This window comes from Lingula anatina, chromosome 4 (assembly GCF_051362555.1).
Source record: "Lingula anatina isolate TDL-2025a chromosome 4, LinAna3.0, whole genome shotgun sequence".
NCBI classification, from domain to species: Eukaryota; Metazoa; Brachiopoda; class Lingulata; order Lingulida; family Lingulidae; genus Lingula; species Lingula anatina.
Window position 1 is genome coordinate 2,719,535 of NC_141770.1, and position 15,503 is coordinate 2,735,037.

Genomic DNA, 15,503 nt, shown 5'->3' on the forward strand with positions numbered 1-15,503 from the left:
GTTTTGCAAATCAAAATCTTATCGCCTGCATAATAAACCGCTTTAATTACTTTTGATCTACTATGTAGATGAAGTATATCAAATAAGTCAAATGAAACACTGCATTTTTGAAAAATTGGTCATTTCTGATATAAGGAATATGATGAACAGTATAATATTTTTGATAAGGAGCTTATATCAGGGCCGCACCCAGGGCCGTATTCCAGAAAAAAATGCATTTCTTATACTCAGTATTTTTTAAAATGTGATCGCAGGCATCTGTTTTATTGACAAAAATTAACAAGGTAATTTTAATGCCATTGGATATGAATAGGTTTTCTTACTGTGCTAATAGTCCTCTCTTTCCTCCCTTTTTGTTTTTTTCACGACAACGTCAGTACAGTTGAATATAGACATCGAAACCCGTTATTATATTTCTTTTATTCTTACCCCCCAGCAATCAGTTTACTTTTACAACCTCCCTTCACATATTTTGCTTTCAACAATAATAATTAATGATAATAAACAACAGTCTCTGAGATCCTTAGACAATTCGATGAAAGCAAATTACAGGAAATTGCTGACTCAACATTGGACTGGTCTTGGACAAACAACATGCAATTAAACAGGAAAAAAACCAAACAAATGGCCATATCATTTAAACGCAAGAATGCAGATATCCCTAAGCTCATTATTGACAAAACAGATATTGAATTTGTAGAATCATTTAAATTACTTGGAGTGTATATCTCTAATGACCTCACATGGAAAGTACATGTAGACAAAATCACTAAAAAAGCAAGCAAAAGGATTTATTTCCTTCAGCACCTTAAGCGTGCAGGCCTTACAACTGATGACCTAGTAACTTATTACCAGACGGTCATAAGGCCAGTTTTGGAATATGCTGCCCCTGTCTGGCACTTTGGATTAACAAATGAATTGAATGCCTTAGTAGAAAAGTCTCAAGAAAGAGCTCTTAAGATAATTTATCCTGGACTTGAATATGACGCTGCTTGTGAACATAGTAAACTTGGACTACTGAGTGAAAGACGGATCAATGCATGCAAAATATTGTTTATTAGTATATCAAATGAACCGGATCATAGACTGTATTATCTTTTGCAACCAAAACAAAATGCCAAATATTCATTGAGGGAACAGGAAACTTTTAAAAGACCTAAAATTAAAACCAAACGATCAATGAGTGACTTTTTAACAAGTGCCATATACAAGTTTCAGAATTAACTGATAGACCTTTATTCTTTCTTTTTTTTAACCTTGCATTTTAGATATTTTATTTTAAATTTGCTTACATATGTCTTTTAATATCCCTTTGTTCTTACTTACTAATGGTTTTATCCGACTGTGATGCAATGATTGTAATTATCCAACCCTCGGGTTGCAAATTTGGTAATAATAATAATAATAATAATAATAATAATAAGAGAATAATTTATTGTCATATTTATACATAAAGGCATTAAATGAAAATTGATATGATCTATCGATGAAATAAAATAGAGTAATTAAAATCCATTTTGCTCATAAAAAATACGTACTGCTGATGGGTAAAAGCTATTTGAAGTTGTCATTAATGACCGTGTAGTCGATTTGATGACACGGGTATAAGTAAACTATATGCTTTATAGTTTATACTTACACCTTCACTCATGAATACTGTGTACAATTGTACCCCTAGAATCGGCATCACCGGTATGACAGACATGGTAGTCCTAGGAATGGAAGTTCAGGAACTGTCGGCTATAGTACCGTACAGGTAAGTGTTATGTGAGGTATATTCCGATTAGTATATAAGACGAACGACACCTGTATTGAAATATATCTCCAAAAACGTCTTAATTATCCTTTGAAGACAGACTCTTTGTTGAGGTCCTTTGCTGGGAAAATTGATGAAATCGAACACAGCAGTACCATGCATTTTATTAAGCTATATAAATCATAACCTACTTTTGACTTTGCTTACATATTTGTGGTCAGGGAATATTATCTGTGAGGTTGACAGCAGTTGAACTGAATCTTAATAAATACTCGCATTTCAACGAATAATCACCCCTTAATCCGAATAAAGCGCTTATCGCCACTATTACATATCATCTCTACATCTCCAGATATATTTGATTCAAACCCTTAATGATAACATCAAAAGTTGCAACTTTACAGTAACCCGCCCTAAATTTTGCCACATAAGCGATACATTCAATCTGATTGGAAAGTTACCTTATCGATGTTATATTTCCTTAACTCGTTTAAAAACAACGAATTACGTTAAGAGTCAATATTTAATCCAGTTATCACCCCCATAAGTCAAACATAAAACCTGCAGTGTTCTTTTCTGATTGTCACATATTGACTTATTGGTTTAGTCATAGAGTATCTTGAGTGGGCTTTTTTTCTGTTTTTTTTATTTCACCCATGGTACAGTGGCGGGTTATTTAGGGGGTTGCCAGGGGGGTCCCGAAAAAAATTACAACACTTGAAATTAGAATTTTGACTAGCTGAATCGTAGTTCTAAACAGAAACAAATTGCACCGTTCACCCCTAAAATACCATTTTTGGGGCCTGCTGAAGGGCCCCGAACCCCAAGCCTACGGGGGGTGGAGGTGGAGTGGGGATGGGGGCAGGAAGGTCGGCTTCGCATCCGCAGACCCCCCTCTTCAAATGATCTCCGACTGTGCCGCCCCTCTCCCCGTGGCTCACAGTGAAACAGTGAATATATCACATGGGGCATTATTTGAACCCTTTGGTCGTCGAATCTGCCACTGTGCCACTCCTATCCATGCTCACTAGATTGCTGTCAACTTAGCCGGCTTAAATGTCTGCCCCACCTACTAAAAGCTGTAAGGGGGTAATCAACTTCCGTGCGCGCTCGGCTGACAGCAAATATACAATCATAGGCCAACTTACCTACTATAATAAGTCTGCCCTCAGAAACCTGCACATGTTGCAGTGGCATTTGGTCATTGAGGCAGGTGAGTCTATTTCAGCCTGGATACACCTCCTCCCCCTTAATAAAAAAGGTGTAACTTCACAGGCAAGATGACAAGCACGTTTTTTTAACACGAAAGCGTTACTTGGCTAAATAGTTGTTCTCATGTCATACAGTTGAATGTCAGAAATTGAATGATAGAAATCTCGGGAAATTTAGAGGCCTGCAAGCGCAGGGAAATTATATGTAAAGAACTACATATATAAGAAAAATTTTAATATTATACTTGTCGTACTGGTATTGTATTATCTTCATTCTCAATTATTTATTTTTTTGTGATTAACATTATTATGTTGTAAATTGTTGTACCGTACTTATGACAAGAATGTCACGGTAAATAAACTGCTACTAGCCGGTTAACTTTGATGTTGACAGCAATAACTTTCAGGTGACATCAGATGACACTAATTGCTATGTTTCATTTAAGTATGACACATTGGTCTGGATACAAGGTTAAGCGATTTCTTCTCTTTGGTCTTATTTCAAGATCTGAGTTGTCATAAACATTTTTATTAATCAGGACACTTTTTCTCTGCAGTTTTTTTTTTAGCCATAAATCACCCACATACAAGTTTATCCCACCATTTTTCATGGGTCTGTCACAATTGACAACCATATTCATTGTTTTAATATAAAGAGGCAGATCTGAGACCAGGCTGATGGCTAAAGACCGTCGAAGCAGAGCTGAAACAATTGGGAGATAACCCATAAAACACTGCCCTTGATTGTGATTGCAGAGAGCACGGGAAAATCTTTGACGCCATCCAGCTAGCAAGAGGAATTGGGGATGATGATATTTATTGTGCTTCCCAAAAACCTGCTTTATGTAAATGAAAGTAATGATAAATTAATTTTATTATAAAATTTAATGTGAGTCTTGATGCGACTGTCTAAAACAATGGCCTGATGAAATAATGCATGTGTACATGAAAACAATATATTTTTTTACTTCTAAGGTTACAGAATGTGTAAAGCCTATAATTAAATGGTTGACAAAAATAACACGTGAAGGGTATCAGGATACATAGGTGGCCTCAACATGAGTGCTGCTTTGCACGTTTTAATATATTACTAACTACATGTAGGCGTATGTGTGCGTCATGTGTGCATAGTGCGTTGGGTGTATAGTTCACTCTTTTTCACTAATAATTATATAGTCAATTGACATTTTCCAGACGCCGTATATAAATATTAAACTTCGTTCAGATCCATTAAGGTCGACAAAAGGAACAAATTTGAAAAAATTAACAACGCCATTTAAAGAATTTTTAAAATATGCACGAAGAAACAGAGATGGTAGCTTGGAAATTTCATGCACGATATTTACGACCGTTTTTCTACTCCTCCGTGAAATTGCTACATTGCAGGGAATCTTTTACAAAGATCATATTTCGAAACCATTTTTCAGGTAGATCTACAATATAACAGGGAATTCATCTCGGGCTACGGGGTCCCATATAGTTATTACAGTTTAGGGTTAGTTGGAGTATTGGGGTTAGTATATGGGACGAATGTCACCTGTACAAAGTTATGGGAAACGGACTGCGATTCCTAGCGGACTGCCATTCCTGTCACTCCGGTACCCACCCGTTGGGCAGATCTCCCTTTGCGGAGCAGACGGTGGATTCTGCCTACTGGGAACTGAAGTCCAGCACAAAACCTCTAATCTTGATAATTTTTTCTTTATTTATACAATTTATGATGTTTATGTTTTGTACAAGGTTGTCCATTCTGTTCTTCCTCAGGGTATCCCTTTGATTTTGCATGGATTTTGAAATTTCTTGAATGGTAAAAGCAATTTATTTATTAAATGTTTACAAAAGTAGAATGTAAAAAAAATCTTTACACTAATGTCTAAGATTCTTGTACAATTAGAGCTACATGTTAAGTACAAAAACATTGGTTCTGATAGTCTAAGAGCATATCATAACAGGCCCGTAGCCAGGGGGTGCTTGGGGGTTTCGAAAGAACCGACCTTTTTGCTTGGAAAAGGTCCACTCTGGGTACAATTTGACCTATGTACATGAGGATTTTATGGTAAAAGGTCCACTTTTTTCAGAAAACGACCCCCCTTCCGAAATAACTGGCTACGGGCCTGCATAAACCTAAACAGTACTTATCAGGGGCGGATCCAGTTATTTTCTGACAGTCTTCCAAATTATCTTTGTTGATCAATCCTTCATTTTTGACCGTCTTCCGACAGAAAAAAATTAAAAATTAGATACCCGTCAATGTAAACTTGAATATCTGACCGTCTTCCGGAAGACCCAGAAGATGGCCTCAATCCACCCCTGCTTATGATTTCATTGAAAAAAGGTATGATTGATACATTTGGGGTATGAAAGTAAGAAACATTTAACCCGTCCAACAAAACAGAAGTCTCTTACTTTTCCTTCAGTTGGGATAAAGATGAGTACCACAAGGAGTAAAAAAAACTTGCCGGAATGAATTCTGAAGAAATTCAACAGATGCCCCCCCCCCCCCCCCCCCAGCATTTTCTCAGCCTTCAGCCCTTTTAATACATCAATTAGACCATAATAGACAAATGAGTCATTTACTAACACTACCTGCAGATTTTTTTAGCACTAACACCCAAATTAACCACAAAACCCACTAATTAACCAACACACCGTAGAACTAATTAGCATCAACACAGCGATACCTAGCACTAACATTCATCTGCTCTGGTAGTGCTGGTTAATTTGTGGGTTATGTGGTTAATAATGGTGTTAGTGCTAAAAGATCTGGAGGTAGTGTTAGACTGGGTTCCCATCCCAAGAATGACTGACTAACAGGATTGTTCCATCTCCACGGGATTTCTCTCTAAATTGCTTTCAGCTTAGGTGGCTGAGATGTCTGGCATGCCTGCTTAACTATAATCAATTACCCTCGAACAGTTTCAGTAGGTGCCCCAGACATCTAAGCCACTTAAAGGGATAACTTTTCGTTTTGGCCAAAAATGAATTTTTCTGGAGTAAACAACAATTTTTCCATACTTACCAATGGTTAATGAATCCATTTTTACATTCAAAGTTAGTCCCTGTTTTTTTTTTTCTAAAAAGTTTGTTTTTTTTGTCAAAATCTCTTAAGAGATTATAACAGAGTATAGCCATCAATGGAGGTCACATGGTCTAAAGACAATCTCAAATATCAGAAAAATAACTATAACTGCTGTTTTTGTAGTAAAACAGAATATATAATATTTCTATGAGTTATTCACAATGTTTTTATTGTGAAATATAGACCTCATACAAAGAGTCATTATCCCTTTAAGTTAATTGCAATTAAGCAACAAACCACCTTGGAGATAGTTCCATCCAAAGTAAGTACGATATCTCCGGGAATGGTCTCTTAGGAAACGCCTAATTCGTTTATTATAAAGCCTTTCAATAGCATGTGGTCATAATCGTCTCCTGGACTTGTGACCCACCAGTCAGTAGATCTCAAAATGAAACTTAGGCTGTATTCCCAGAGCGTTTAGATCGATCTATCCCTGCAGTGAGTCTCACTAGATTACTGTCAGATGATCCAGCTTAAATGTCCGTCCCGCCTACTACAAGCTGTAAGGGGATAATTAACTTTCGTGTCCGCTCGGCTGACAGCTATTCAGCGTGAACCCCCAGGGAGTTAGGTCGATCTAAAGTAGATCGATTTAATCTCTGGAAATGGGGTCTTAGACTGGGTTCCCTTATCTAGTTTGATATAACAGGATCAATCCATCTCTGAGGATTAATTACTCCCTAGTGGCTTCAGTAGGCATGACAGACACCTAAGCCGCTTAAGCTGATTGCAATTTTGCAAGAATCCCCTCAGAGATAGATCGATCCACAGCTAGTATGATAGGGTCTGGGAATGGTCCCTTAAGCTCAGAGTCCAATAAAATAGGACCTCCCCTTGGTGTTGTGTACAGGCTGAGGGTGAGGTTTGGTCACGCACCACTCGTACCACACATTCTTCTGAGTAACTCGACGCCAGAAGTGGATTTCTAATACGTCCCCTGGCACCAGGTGTATGGGGTTCTGGAGGACACAATTAACAGACATTAATTCAAAATTGAAATGCAGTAAAATTTCTAAATTCAATAACATTTTCTGTCATTTTTTTATTAAGTGAGATGTGCAATGTTGTGGGATATGCAAATATAGTCCTTAACTAAATTTATCTAATCAAAAAATTAATAAGCATACTTGTTTGTCTTAATCATCAATATTACATATAAAAACTGATAGACTTTATCTGCAAAAAAAAAAAAAAAAAAAAAAAGTCCACTTTCTTATAACAGAATATCATTTCTATTGAAGTAAAAATATGATAACACAGAACTTACAAATTATATGAAACAAAACATATTTATTCACTCACTTTTATTGGAAAGAAGATTGGAAACCAACTAAACATTCCAGGGGAATGGGTCTCTGGAGTTATACCTGGATACAGAGAATACACTCAATTAATCATTATCTTATCACTTGTAATTGTGGGTAATTATGCTAATATGAGAGGATTGCCACAAAAGACATTATATTACATAAAAGCACACTGCATTCAAAGTTAACAAATATGAAGCCAAAAATGAACCAATTACAATCAACTTCAAATAGTATTTTTCACACTGATATAGATTAACTGTAATAAGAATTTCAATGACTATTATTCTTTTAACTGTTGAAAATTTAGGTACAAGAATAACGTTAATCTCTGTCCCTCTAATCTTTTATAGCTTCAAACACAATTTTTGCCTTGTCCAAGTAATATTTGGCCACTTACTTAATGTCACGTCGCCATATAATCTAGTGTCAAAATATCCTCCAAATCCATGGAGAACACAGTCCTGAGTGACAGAGAATTGGAGACTTTTATACCGTGTATTGTCTATCAAACCTGAAAATATATTGAAGAGCAATAAAAAATTACATTCTTTCAATAAACCATATAATGATATAAGTATTATATAAATGTGACTTAGTGCAAAGCAACTGGCAAATACTAATTTGATCAATCTTCACAAATACATTTTAAATTATATGCAAAATATCTTAACTAACTTTGAAAAATAAATATGCTGGCACACAATTTGGGGGAGAGGAGGAGGGGGTTTCCACCCTCTCCTTCCACCACTGGAAAATGCCCCCCCCCCTGCCCCACTAGAAATCCCGAACCAACCTGTATAAAATAGCACTGGGTAATTGTTAGCTGTCTTTGCTTACTGTGGTCTTATTAGAGAGAAGTTATAATAATAAAATAATAACAAAGAAAAATAAATTAAAAAAATAAATAAACAGTGCAGGAGGCGGTCATAATAGTTAGGATAAAGGCTAGCAGCACTGTTACTTACCTCTGTTTGGATGAACAAAAGTAAATAAAGACTGGCAGTCTGCAATATTAAAGACGTTGTGCAGCCTGACAACATATGGTGTTTCAAATGGAGCCTAGAAGCAAGAATGCAAGTTCCATTTAAGCAGTGTGTGAAAATAATCACAAGTATCTAACATCTTTACCAAATTGTTTTGTAATTGTATTTATACTAAACAATTCATATCGCATCCCACCATTAATGCTATTCATGAAATTTTTAGATTTGCCCTAATTGTAAACAATGACAGCATTGTAGCAGGTGATAAATTAAATGTGTTGTGATGAGTGTGAAGCCACTGTACAAGACAAGACAGCATAGTGTTGGATGTGACAGCATTGTGTTGGATGAGACAGCATTGTGTTGGATGTGACAGCATTGTGTTGAGTTGGATGTAACAGCATTGTGTTGGATGTGACAGCATTGTGTTGGATGTGACAGCATTGTGTTGTGTTGGATGAGACAGCATTGTGTTGGATGTGACAGCATTGTGTTGTGTTGGATGTGACAGCACTGTGTTGGATGTGACAGCATTGTGTTGGATGTGACAGCATTGTGTTGTGTTGGATGTGACAGCATTGTGTTGGACATGACAGCATTGTGCCGGATGTGACAGCAATGTGTTAAGCAAGACAAACTGGTGCTTGGTATGATAGTATTCTGTTTGACATAACACTATCTCCCCCACCTCTGGATGTTTATCTTTCTCCCTGCACTGTCTGACCTCATTATACAGCTTGGCAGACTGGAGAGGGTTCAAATAGGACGTGTACTCACAGGGAATGCTAATTCCGTCCTCTGAAATGTTGGAGATCTTTGAAATTTCATTTTCTAGTGCCTATTTACATAATATTTAGAAATCCAGATTATACTCCATACACTTGTTGGCACAGTAAAAGGAAAAAGGAATGAGAGGCTAATATCTATTCTTGTTAACGTTTTTATAATAATTGTTTGAAAGTAATAAGAATACAGCAATTTTCACAATTCGATTATATTTGTGCACCATCTATAAACACTAGAAATATCTTTTTTTGGTTAATAAAACAAACTACAAATTTGAAAATTGTTAAAAATCAACAAACATTATTCAAATGTTCGCATTTACCTTTGAGAAATCTTTGAGCACCATCTAAACACTCTGGAGAGAGTTCATTGTCGCTAAATGACCCGAGGAGTTCACTGACTAAAATGTCCGCCTTCTCTGGCGCCTCCCACTCTCGCATGTCACATGATACTACCGTCACCTGGTTGCCCCACATCTCCGCTTTCAGGTTCTCAAGACTGATAGAAAGATAAAAATAATAACAATAATAATGCAGCAAAAGTTGTATCACTGGATAATGAGTACAATATACAAAGAAAGAAGAGTCAAACTTGAATGGCTTGAATTTGAGTATTACCCAATCTTTTTCAAAGCTTACCGCATTCTAAAAATATATTGTTTTTTTTCTTCCTTTTATTTTAAATCCACACACAACTGAGAATTTCAATTAATATAACTTCCTTAATTGCTTCATAGGAGACACGTACACTGCTACAGGACATCAATGTACACACAAACATTTTATTTATTTTATTTCAATCTGTTGGTAAATTCATAGTGAAAGTTTCAAACCTAATACAGGCCAGCTTCTTGATTTCTAAGTGTCCACAGAGTGCCTTGCGGAAATTTGATTAAGTATACATTAAACCTGAGTGATGCTCAGCGTGATGGACTAAAAACAAACTTATTATGTTCAAATAAGTTAAGAAACATTATGATTGGTCAACTTACGTGACAACTGCATTTGGGTTTTTCTCCACAGCGTATATCCTGAGCTGCCTGTCTGCATTCTTGGCTGCGGTAATGGCTGCTCTCACAAGAGGACCCCTGCCAGCGCCCACAACCATTAATATGCTGAAATGAAGGCAAAATGATACAATGTGGCAAGCCATTCTTGCTGACCCCTGTCTTTAGATTCTTTGTGAAACACTCCTAGTCGACTGCAGCGTAGTCGACCTAGCTAGGTTACTCAACTCGGGCTAGTCTACTATGGACTTAAGATTCTTTGTGAAACGGGGGCATGGGCAACTTTTTATGAAAGGTACTTGCAATTCACCTGCTCTCAGTTTTCAACTTTCAAATATTTTTTAATATATAAATTTGAAAGTATTAAGGAAGAGGGTGACAGTTTTCAAGAGTAAAATAAGTTTAATTTTATATTGTCACCAATTATAATTAGCAAAAACTATCCACACATGCCATGTTTAAAATAGTGCACACGGAGTAAACTTATTGCAGATATGAGGCATATTCACGGTATTATGTCATAAATACTGAACAATAATAAGTTACAACCTTTAAAGAATAAACACATACTAAAAAGCCTTACTGATGTCAAAGCTACATAAAATCTGAAGTTATAAAAATCAGAAAAAAAAATCCTAGATCATTGTTTGAAAATTTGTCTTAAAAATAACTCATAGAAAATTCAACTCACGTGACTTTTGAATCTTTCTCCTCTGGTAAAACCCTGTCAAGAAGAGCGTAATAAATTGCCTGGAAAGAAAAGTTATCAACATATTAGAAAATGTACTGTATATAGTGTATTCCAGACATTTTAAATCCTGCACAGTACTTCATTTCCCAATTTATCAAGTACTTTTCAAAATTTCTCAAAATCATTCATAAACAGCCAACTTAACTTTTTAAGAATCAAAAATATATTTTTATGTTTTATCAAAACAAGTTCAGTTACGTCATGACTCGTATAGGTTTAATATAATAATGCGTGCTACCTTTTGGTATTGGGAGTATTTTACAGGATCCTTTTCAAACGTCTCATACGTCTGGGATTCCAGATTGTCCATTAGAGGCTGAAAGATGAAGATTGGTGCAGCACCTGTTAAATTTGAGCCAACCCCAAAAGTTAAGAGCCATGCAAATAAACCTACCTTGTGGCCTCTCGTGCAAGTAAACACTTCAGCTGGTCAAATTTGTAACAAGAATTTTAATTTAGCTCAGTTAAAACAAGTTAACTTGTAATCAATGTGACTGAAAAAAACAACAAAACAATTAGCTGCTTAACTCTTATCAACTCTTCTTTTTTGTTGTTAAACTTCAGATAGTTTGAAATGGTTTCACAATTGATTCAGGCACTGCATGTGTGACTTTATGACTGTGTGTGCGTGCGTGTGTGCGTGTGTGTGCATGGGTGCCTGTGTACGTGTGTGTGTGTGGAGGGGATGAGATGGACAAATTTCCCCTTTTTTCTTTTCATTCACAACAAACCAAACATAGATGGCGCTGCTGTGATCCCATCTCACCTGTAGAGGGCACTGTAGAAAGTCTTCATATCCCTTAGCAAATGCACTGACGGTATCAGGCGGGTCTCTTGATGCAAAGATATGTTCCATGTACTGGTAGTATGGCCTGATGCCTTTCTCTGGGTGGCGGACGACACCACTTATTATTAGTTGAACATCTAACTGAAAAAATCAAAAAACAATTTCCTTTCAATGATCAATGTTAAGCTATTTTTAGACCCCGATTCCCATTCCTAGGTCAATCGCGCCTACAAAGCTGCAAAACGAAACTTAATTACCCTTAAACAGCTTCAGTAGGCGTACCAGACATCAGAACTACTTATACTAAATGTAATTTACAGAGAAACCCCTTGGAGATGGGTCGATCCTGCAAGGTTGATCTAGGTATGGGAACGGGGTCTTAGTTTCAATTGACAGGCAGCATGTGTACAGTGTAACACTTAATACTCAATGGTAAATAAACTTCTCTCGATACCCTCTGCAGGCTAAGACTGCAGCTAATATAAATATTGCTCTCAATAACTAGTAGTTATGCTTTTTCATGTTTAAACAGTTCAGCAATCAACAACAAATATGAATATAACAACACATAGATGATAAATCAATTAAAAATGGAAACATGCCTGTTTTCAAATCAACATAAACAGCATGTTATCCTTCAAACTTACGTCAAACAATTTTTTCACAAAATTTTGATGTCCCTTAGAAAGCACAGGAAAGCCTTTCTTATTGGACAGAAATATACTGGTGGGTAAGATGGCCGCCTTAATGTTCTCCCCACACCAGCGCCTTAACACAGCCTCGTCAGGAAGGTCAGCTGATAGTTCGAGTGCCAGTCCAATTTTTTTCGATGTGTCGCATATGGTGCGGAATAGGTCCCACCTGATGGATGACATAGAATGGAGCAAATTTTTTTAATATGTCATTTATATCAAAATATTTCATGGGTATCATTTCTGATTAACATGGGCTCCAAAAACTGTGTGAGCACAAACTTAAATGATTTTATGTCAAATACTTCCTTTACCTAGTAAATGCTAATGAATTTATTACTTCCCTGGCCAGGCATATTCTTTTAAACTCAAAATGAAAATGCAGATTCTGGTGGTTTACAACATTCATTATTGAATTTCAATGGCAATTTTTAAAATAAACAAGTGAATAAAAAAGAAGAAAAAATCCCCACCATTTCCAAGTATCGTCCTCCCAACTCGTGGTTTCCTCATCTGTCTGCTGTGACTGGAAGACTGCAGAGGCGACCTCTGCTGGAGATCTCATTGGCACCTGGACCCAAAACTAGAAAAACCAAGAAAAATTCATACATGAAAATGATCAAATACAAGCTGAAAATCTTTCATACCATTTGCTTACAGGTTTGACAATGTTTGATAGTCAACATCAATATCATACATCAGTGTGTTAATGAATTCTAAACATTGCAGCCTTTTCTTTTGTCATATATTTGTGAGAGTGGGCAAAAATTTGTTCTCCAAGAAGTCACAAAAACTTTATTATATAATTGGTAAAGAAAAGCAGAAATTAATTTCTGAATCAGTCCCTGGCCTTTTTGCAATCAAAATCACAAGAATCAAAATTAAAATATTCAAAACAACTAAATCAACTTCTAATTTAAATTTTATTTAAATCTAATAACTTTTAATTAACATCAAATAATTTTAAAATACCTGCTGGTTTGGTCCTTGTGTTACATGTTCATTAAGAAATCTGGCAGCATTGACACATTTCCCGTGTTTTAGCTTCATCAGCACTGCTGGTAAAGTCAAATGTGCAGCAAAAGCCAGCTCCTCCTGGAAAGCCTGGGCAGGAACAGAACAAAAACCAGAGAAGTGGTCCAATAAGCTGCTATTCACACTTGACCTGTATTTAAGTGTTTTCAATCACTTCAATAAGTTTGAGGATAACAAGACACCCACACTGTTATCCATTTATTGTTTTAACAGTGAAAAGTGAACAGCTTTGAGGACAACTGTTTGTACACAAAAAAAATTCTCTTCAGGACATATATCCTTTGGGAAAATTGCTTCAAAATTTTATCATTAATCAACAAGAATTTTTTTTTCAGATTCAAGACTATGGAAGACAAGTTTTTAGGTTAAATATTACATTACCCTCTAAAACAGCTTTAACAAACACATTATTGACATCTTTTTCATCTTTTTTGAGATAAAATACAGCATGTAAATTTACAGCTTCATTAAAAATCATACACAATATCAATTTGCAAATCAGACTGCATTCACTGTCAAGTGGCATGTCTTACCTTCTCCGAGTTCTTTCTAGTACTTTCAACCTCTGAGTCCAAATCTATCCATGGGGAGATCTTTCCTACAATCAAACTGCCCCAATCTGGAAAAGTTCAATGCACTCAAGATTGAAATTAGCACATAAATTGTGCAACCTGACCTACATTGCTTATGAAGTACAGTGTTCAGATCAAGAGTTATTCAATGAACAAACCAATCAATGTGCATTTGCTATTTGTTAGTTTAAAGAGAAAGGGCAAAATATAAGCCTCAAACCAGTGTCATTCTGTGTTAGTGAGGACCACATGATAATAGAATTTATACAGACCAGCATTTATAAAAAATATGCTGGACTGAAGGCATTTTTCCTGAACTGACTGTGAATTCCAAAACTTTTTCAATGACATGTTGTAAATTTGATGGTGGTCCCTTAGACTGACTGTGCACAATTTTCTACCAGTCCTCAGGCCTTATAAATAGACAAGGCATTTACTAACACTACCTGCAGATCTTTTAGCACTAACACCCATATAACCCACAAATTAACCAATACTACCAGAGGCCTGAGTCCTTGAAAAGTGAATCATGAAGAGTGAGACCACCAGTTTTAGTGAAGATCCTGTAACTTGAGTGACAACTTACCCGTGGAGGTCAACAGGAGGTCAGATCTTGTGAGGGGCCCTTGCCGTGATTTGGCACTTCCTTCTATAAACTCTCTCTTGTAGCGCGGATGGACCATAGGAATGCATACAAAATCAAAGCTGAAATTGTGAACGTAAAATGACAAAAAATCTGTACAATGTGTCTTGAGGGAAACATCAGAAACATAATAAAAGAGGATGCTAGACATATCAAGTGTGGAGGGCCATGTGTAAGATAAGTGTACAAACTTCACATTTTACCCTCTTTAAATTAAGTTTATAATCATATCATAAGGCAGATATTGATCAAGTGGGTGGAGTTTGTTCAGCATCATTTAATTATCCATAATCCATTGCTTATTAAATTATTGAACTTCCATTGAAGATTTCTGTTACCTAAGCTAATCTTTCTACAAGTATATGAACACAACTAATTTAAAAAACTCTGCAGTTTGGGTTATGTACTAGTAAGACTATTTTATTAAATTTATTTTTAAAAAATACTCGACATTCTGATTGATTTTAACGTGTTATATGACAGTCTTGTATGACAGTCACAAGCGCCGTTCTGAGCGCTTTTCAGATCTATAATTTAATCAAGCTGACACAAAAAAATGTGGTGTTTCTCCATAATGCAGTACATTACATGTGCATGTACCAGTAACTTGTACGAGTAGTTGAACTTGTAGTGTAGGGTTATGATTTGTCGGCACACACATCATAGTGAGTTTGGAGAAACTTGCTGAGTATTATAGTTTGTTCCTTGCTAAACAATACATATTTGTAAGAAGTTACATACCCATCCTTTGTCGCACTCTCAACAGATGTGTTGATATCTGGACAATAATGAAGGTCTCTCCCGCACGACACGCGTACTGCCATTTTTCGTTTAGAGCTGACCTTGACCTTTTTGGATTTTTACTATTAAAAAGTCCACTTATATGAGAAAT

At 36.1% G+C, this 15,503-nt stretch overlaps 1 protein-coding gene across 1 annotated transcript; it reads right to left on the reverse strand.

Annotated features, from left to right (window-relative positions):
- Nucleotides 1-6,045: 6,045 nt before the first annotated feature.
- On the reverse strand, nt 6,046-15,482 carry LOC106152235 (protein arginine N-methyltransferase 5). The gene is made up of 16 exons (XM_087011467.1): nt 15,353-15,482; nt 14,555-14,673; nt 13,930-14,015; nt 13,334-13,465; nt 12,835-12,944; nt 12,317-12,530; nt 11,649-11,810; nt 11,121-11,198; nt 10,823-10,881; nt 10,117-10,239; nt 9,448-9,623; nt 9,028-9,137; nt 8,322-8,415; nt 7,754-7,867; nt 7,349-7,413; nt 6,046-7,005 (listed from the first exon to the last, which is right to left on the reverse strand). The coding sequence occupies exons 1-16, from the start codon at nt 15,433-15,435 to the stop codon at nt 6,853-6,855; spliced, it is 1,878 nt and encodes a 625-aa protein (XP_086867593.1). The 5' UTR covers nt 15,436-15,482; the 3' UTR covers nt 6,046-6,852.
- Between the last annotated feature and the right edge of the window lie 21 nt (nt 15,483-15,503).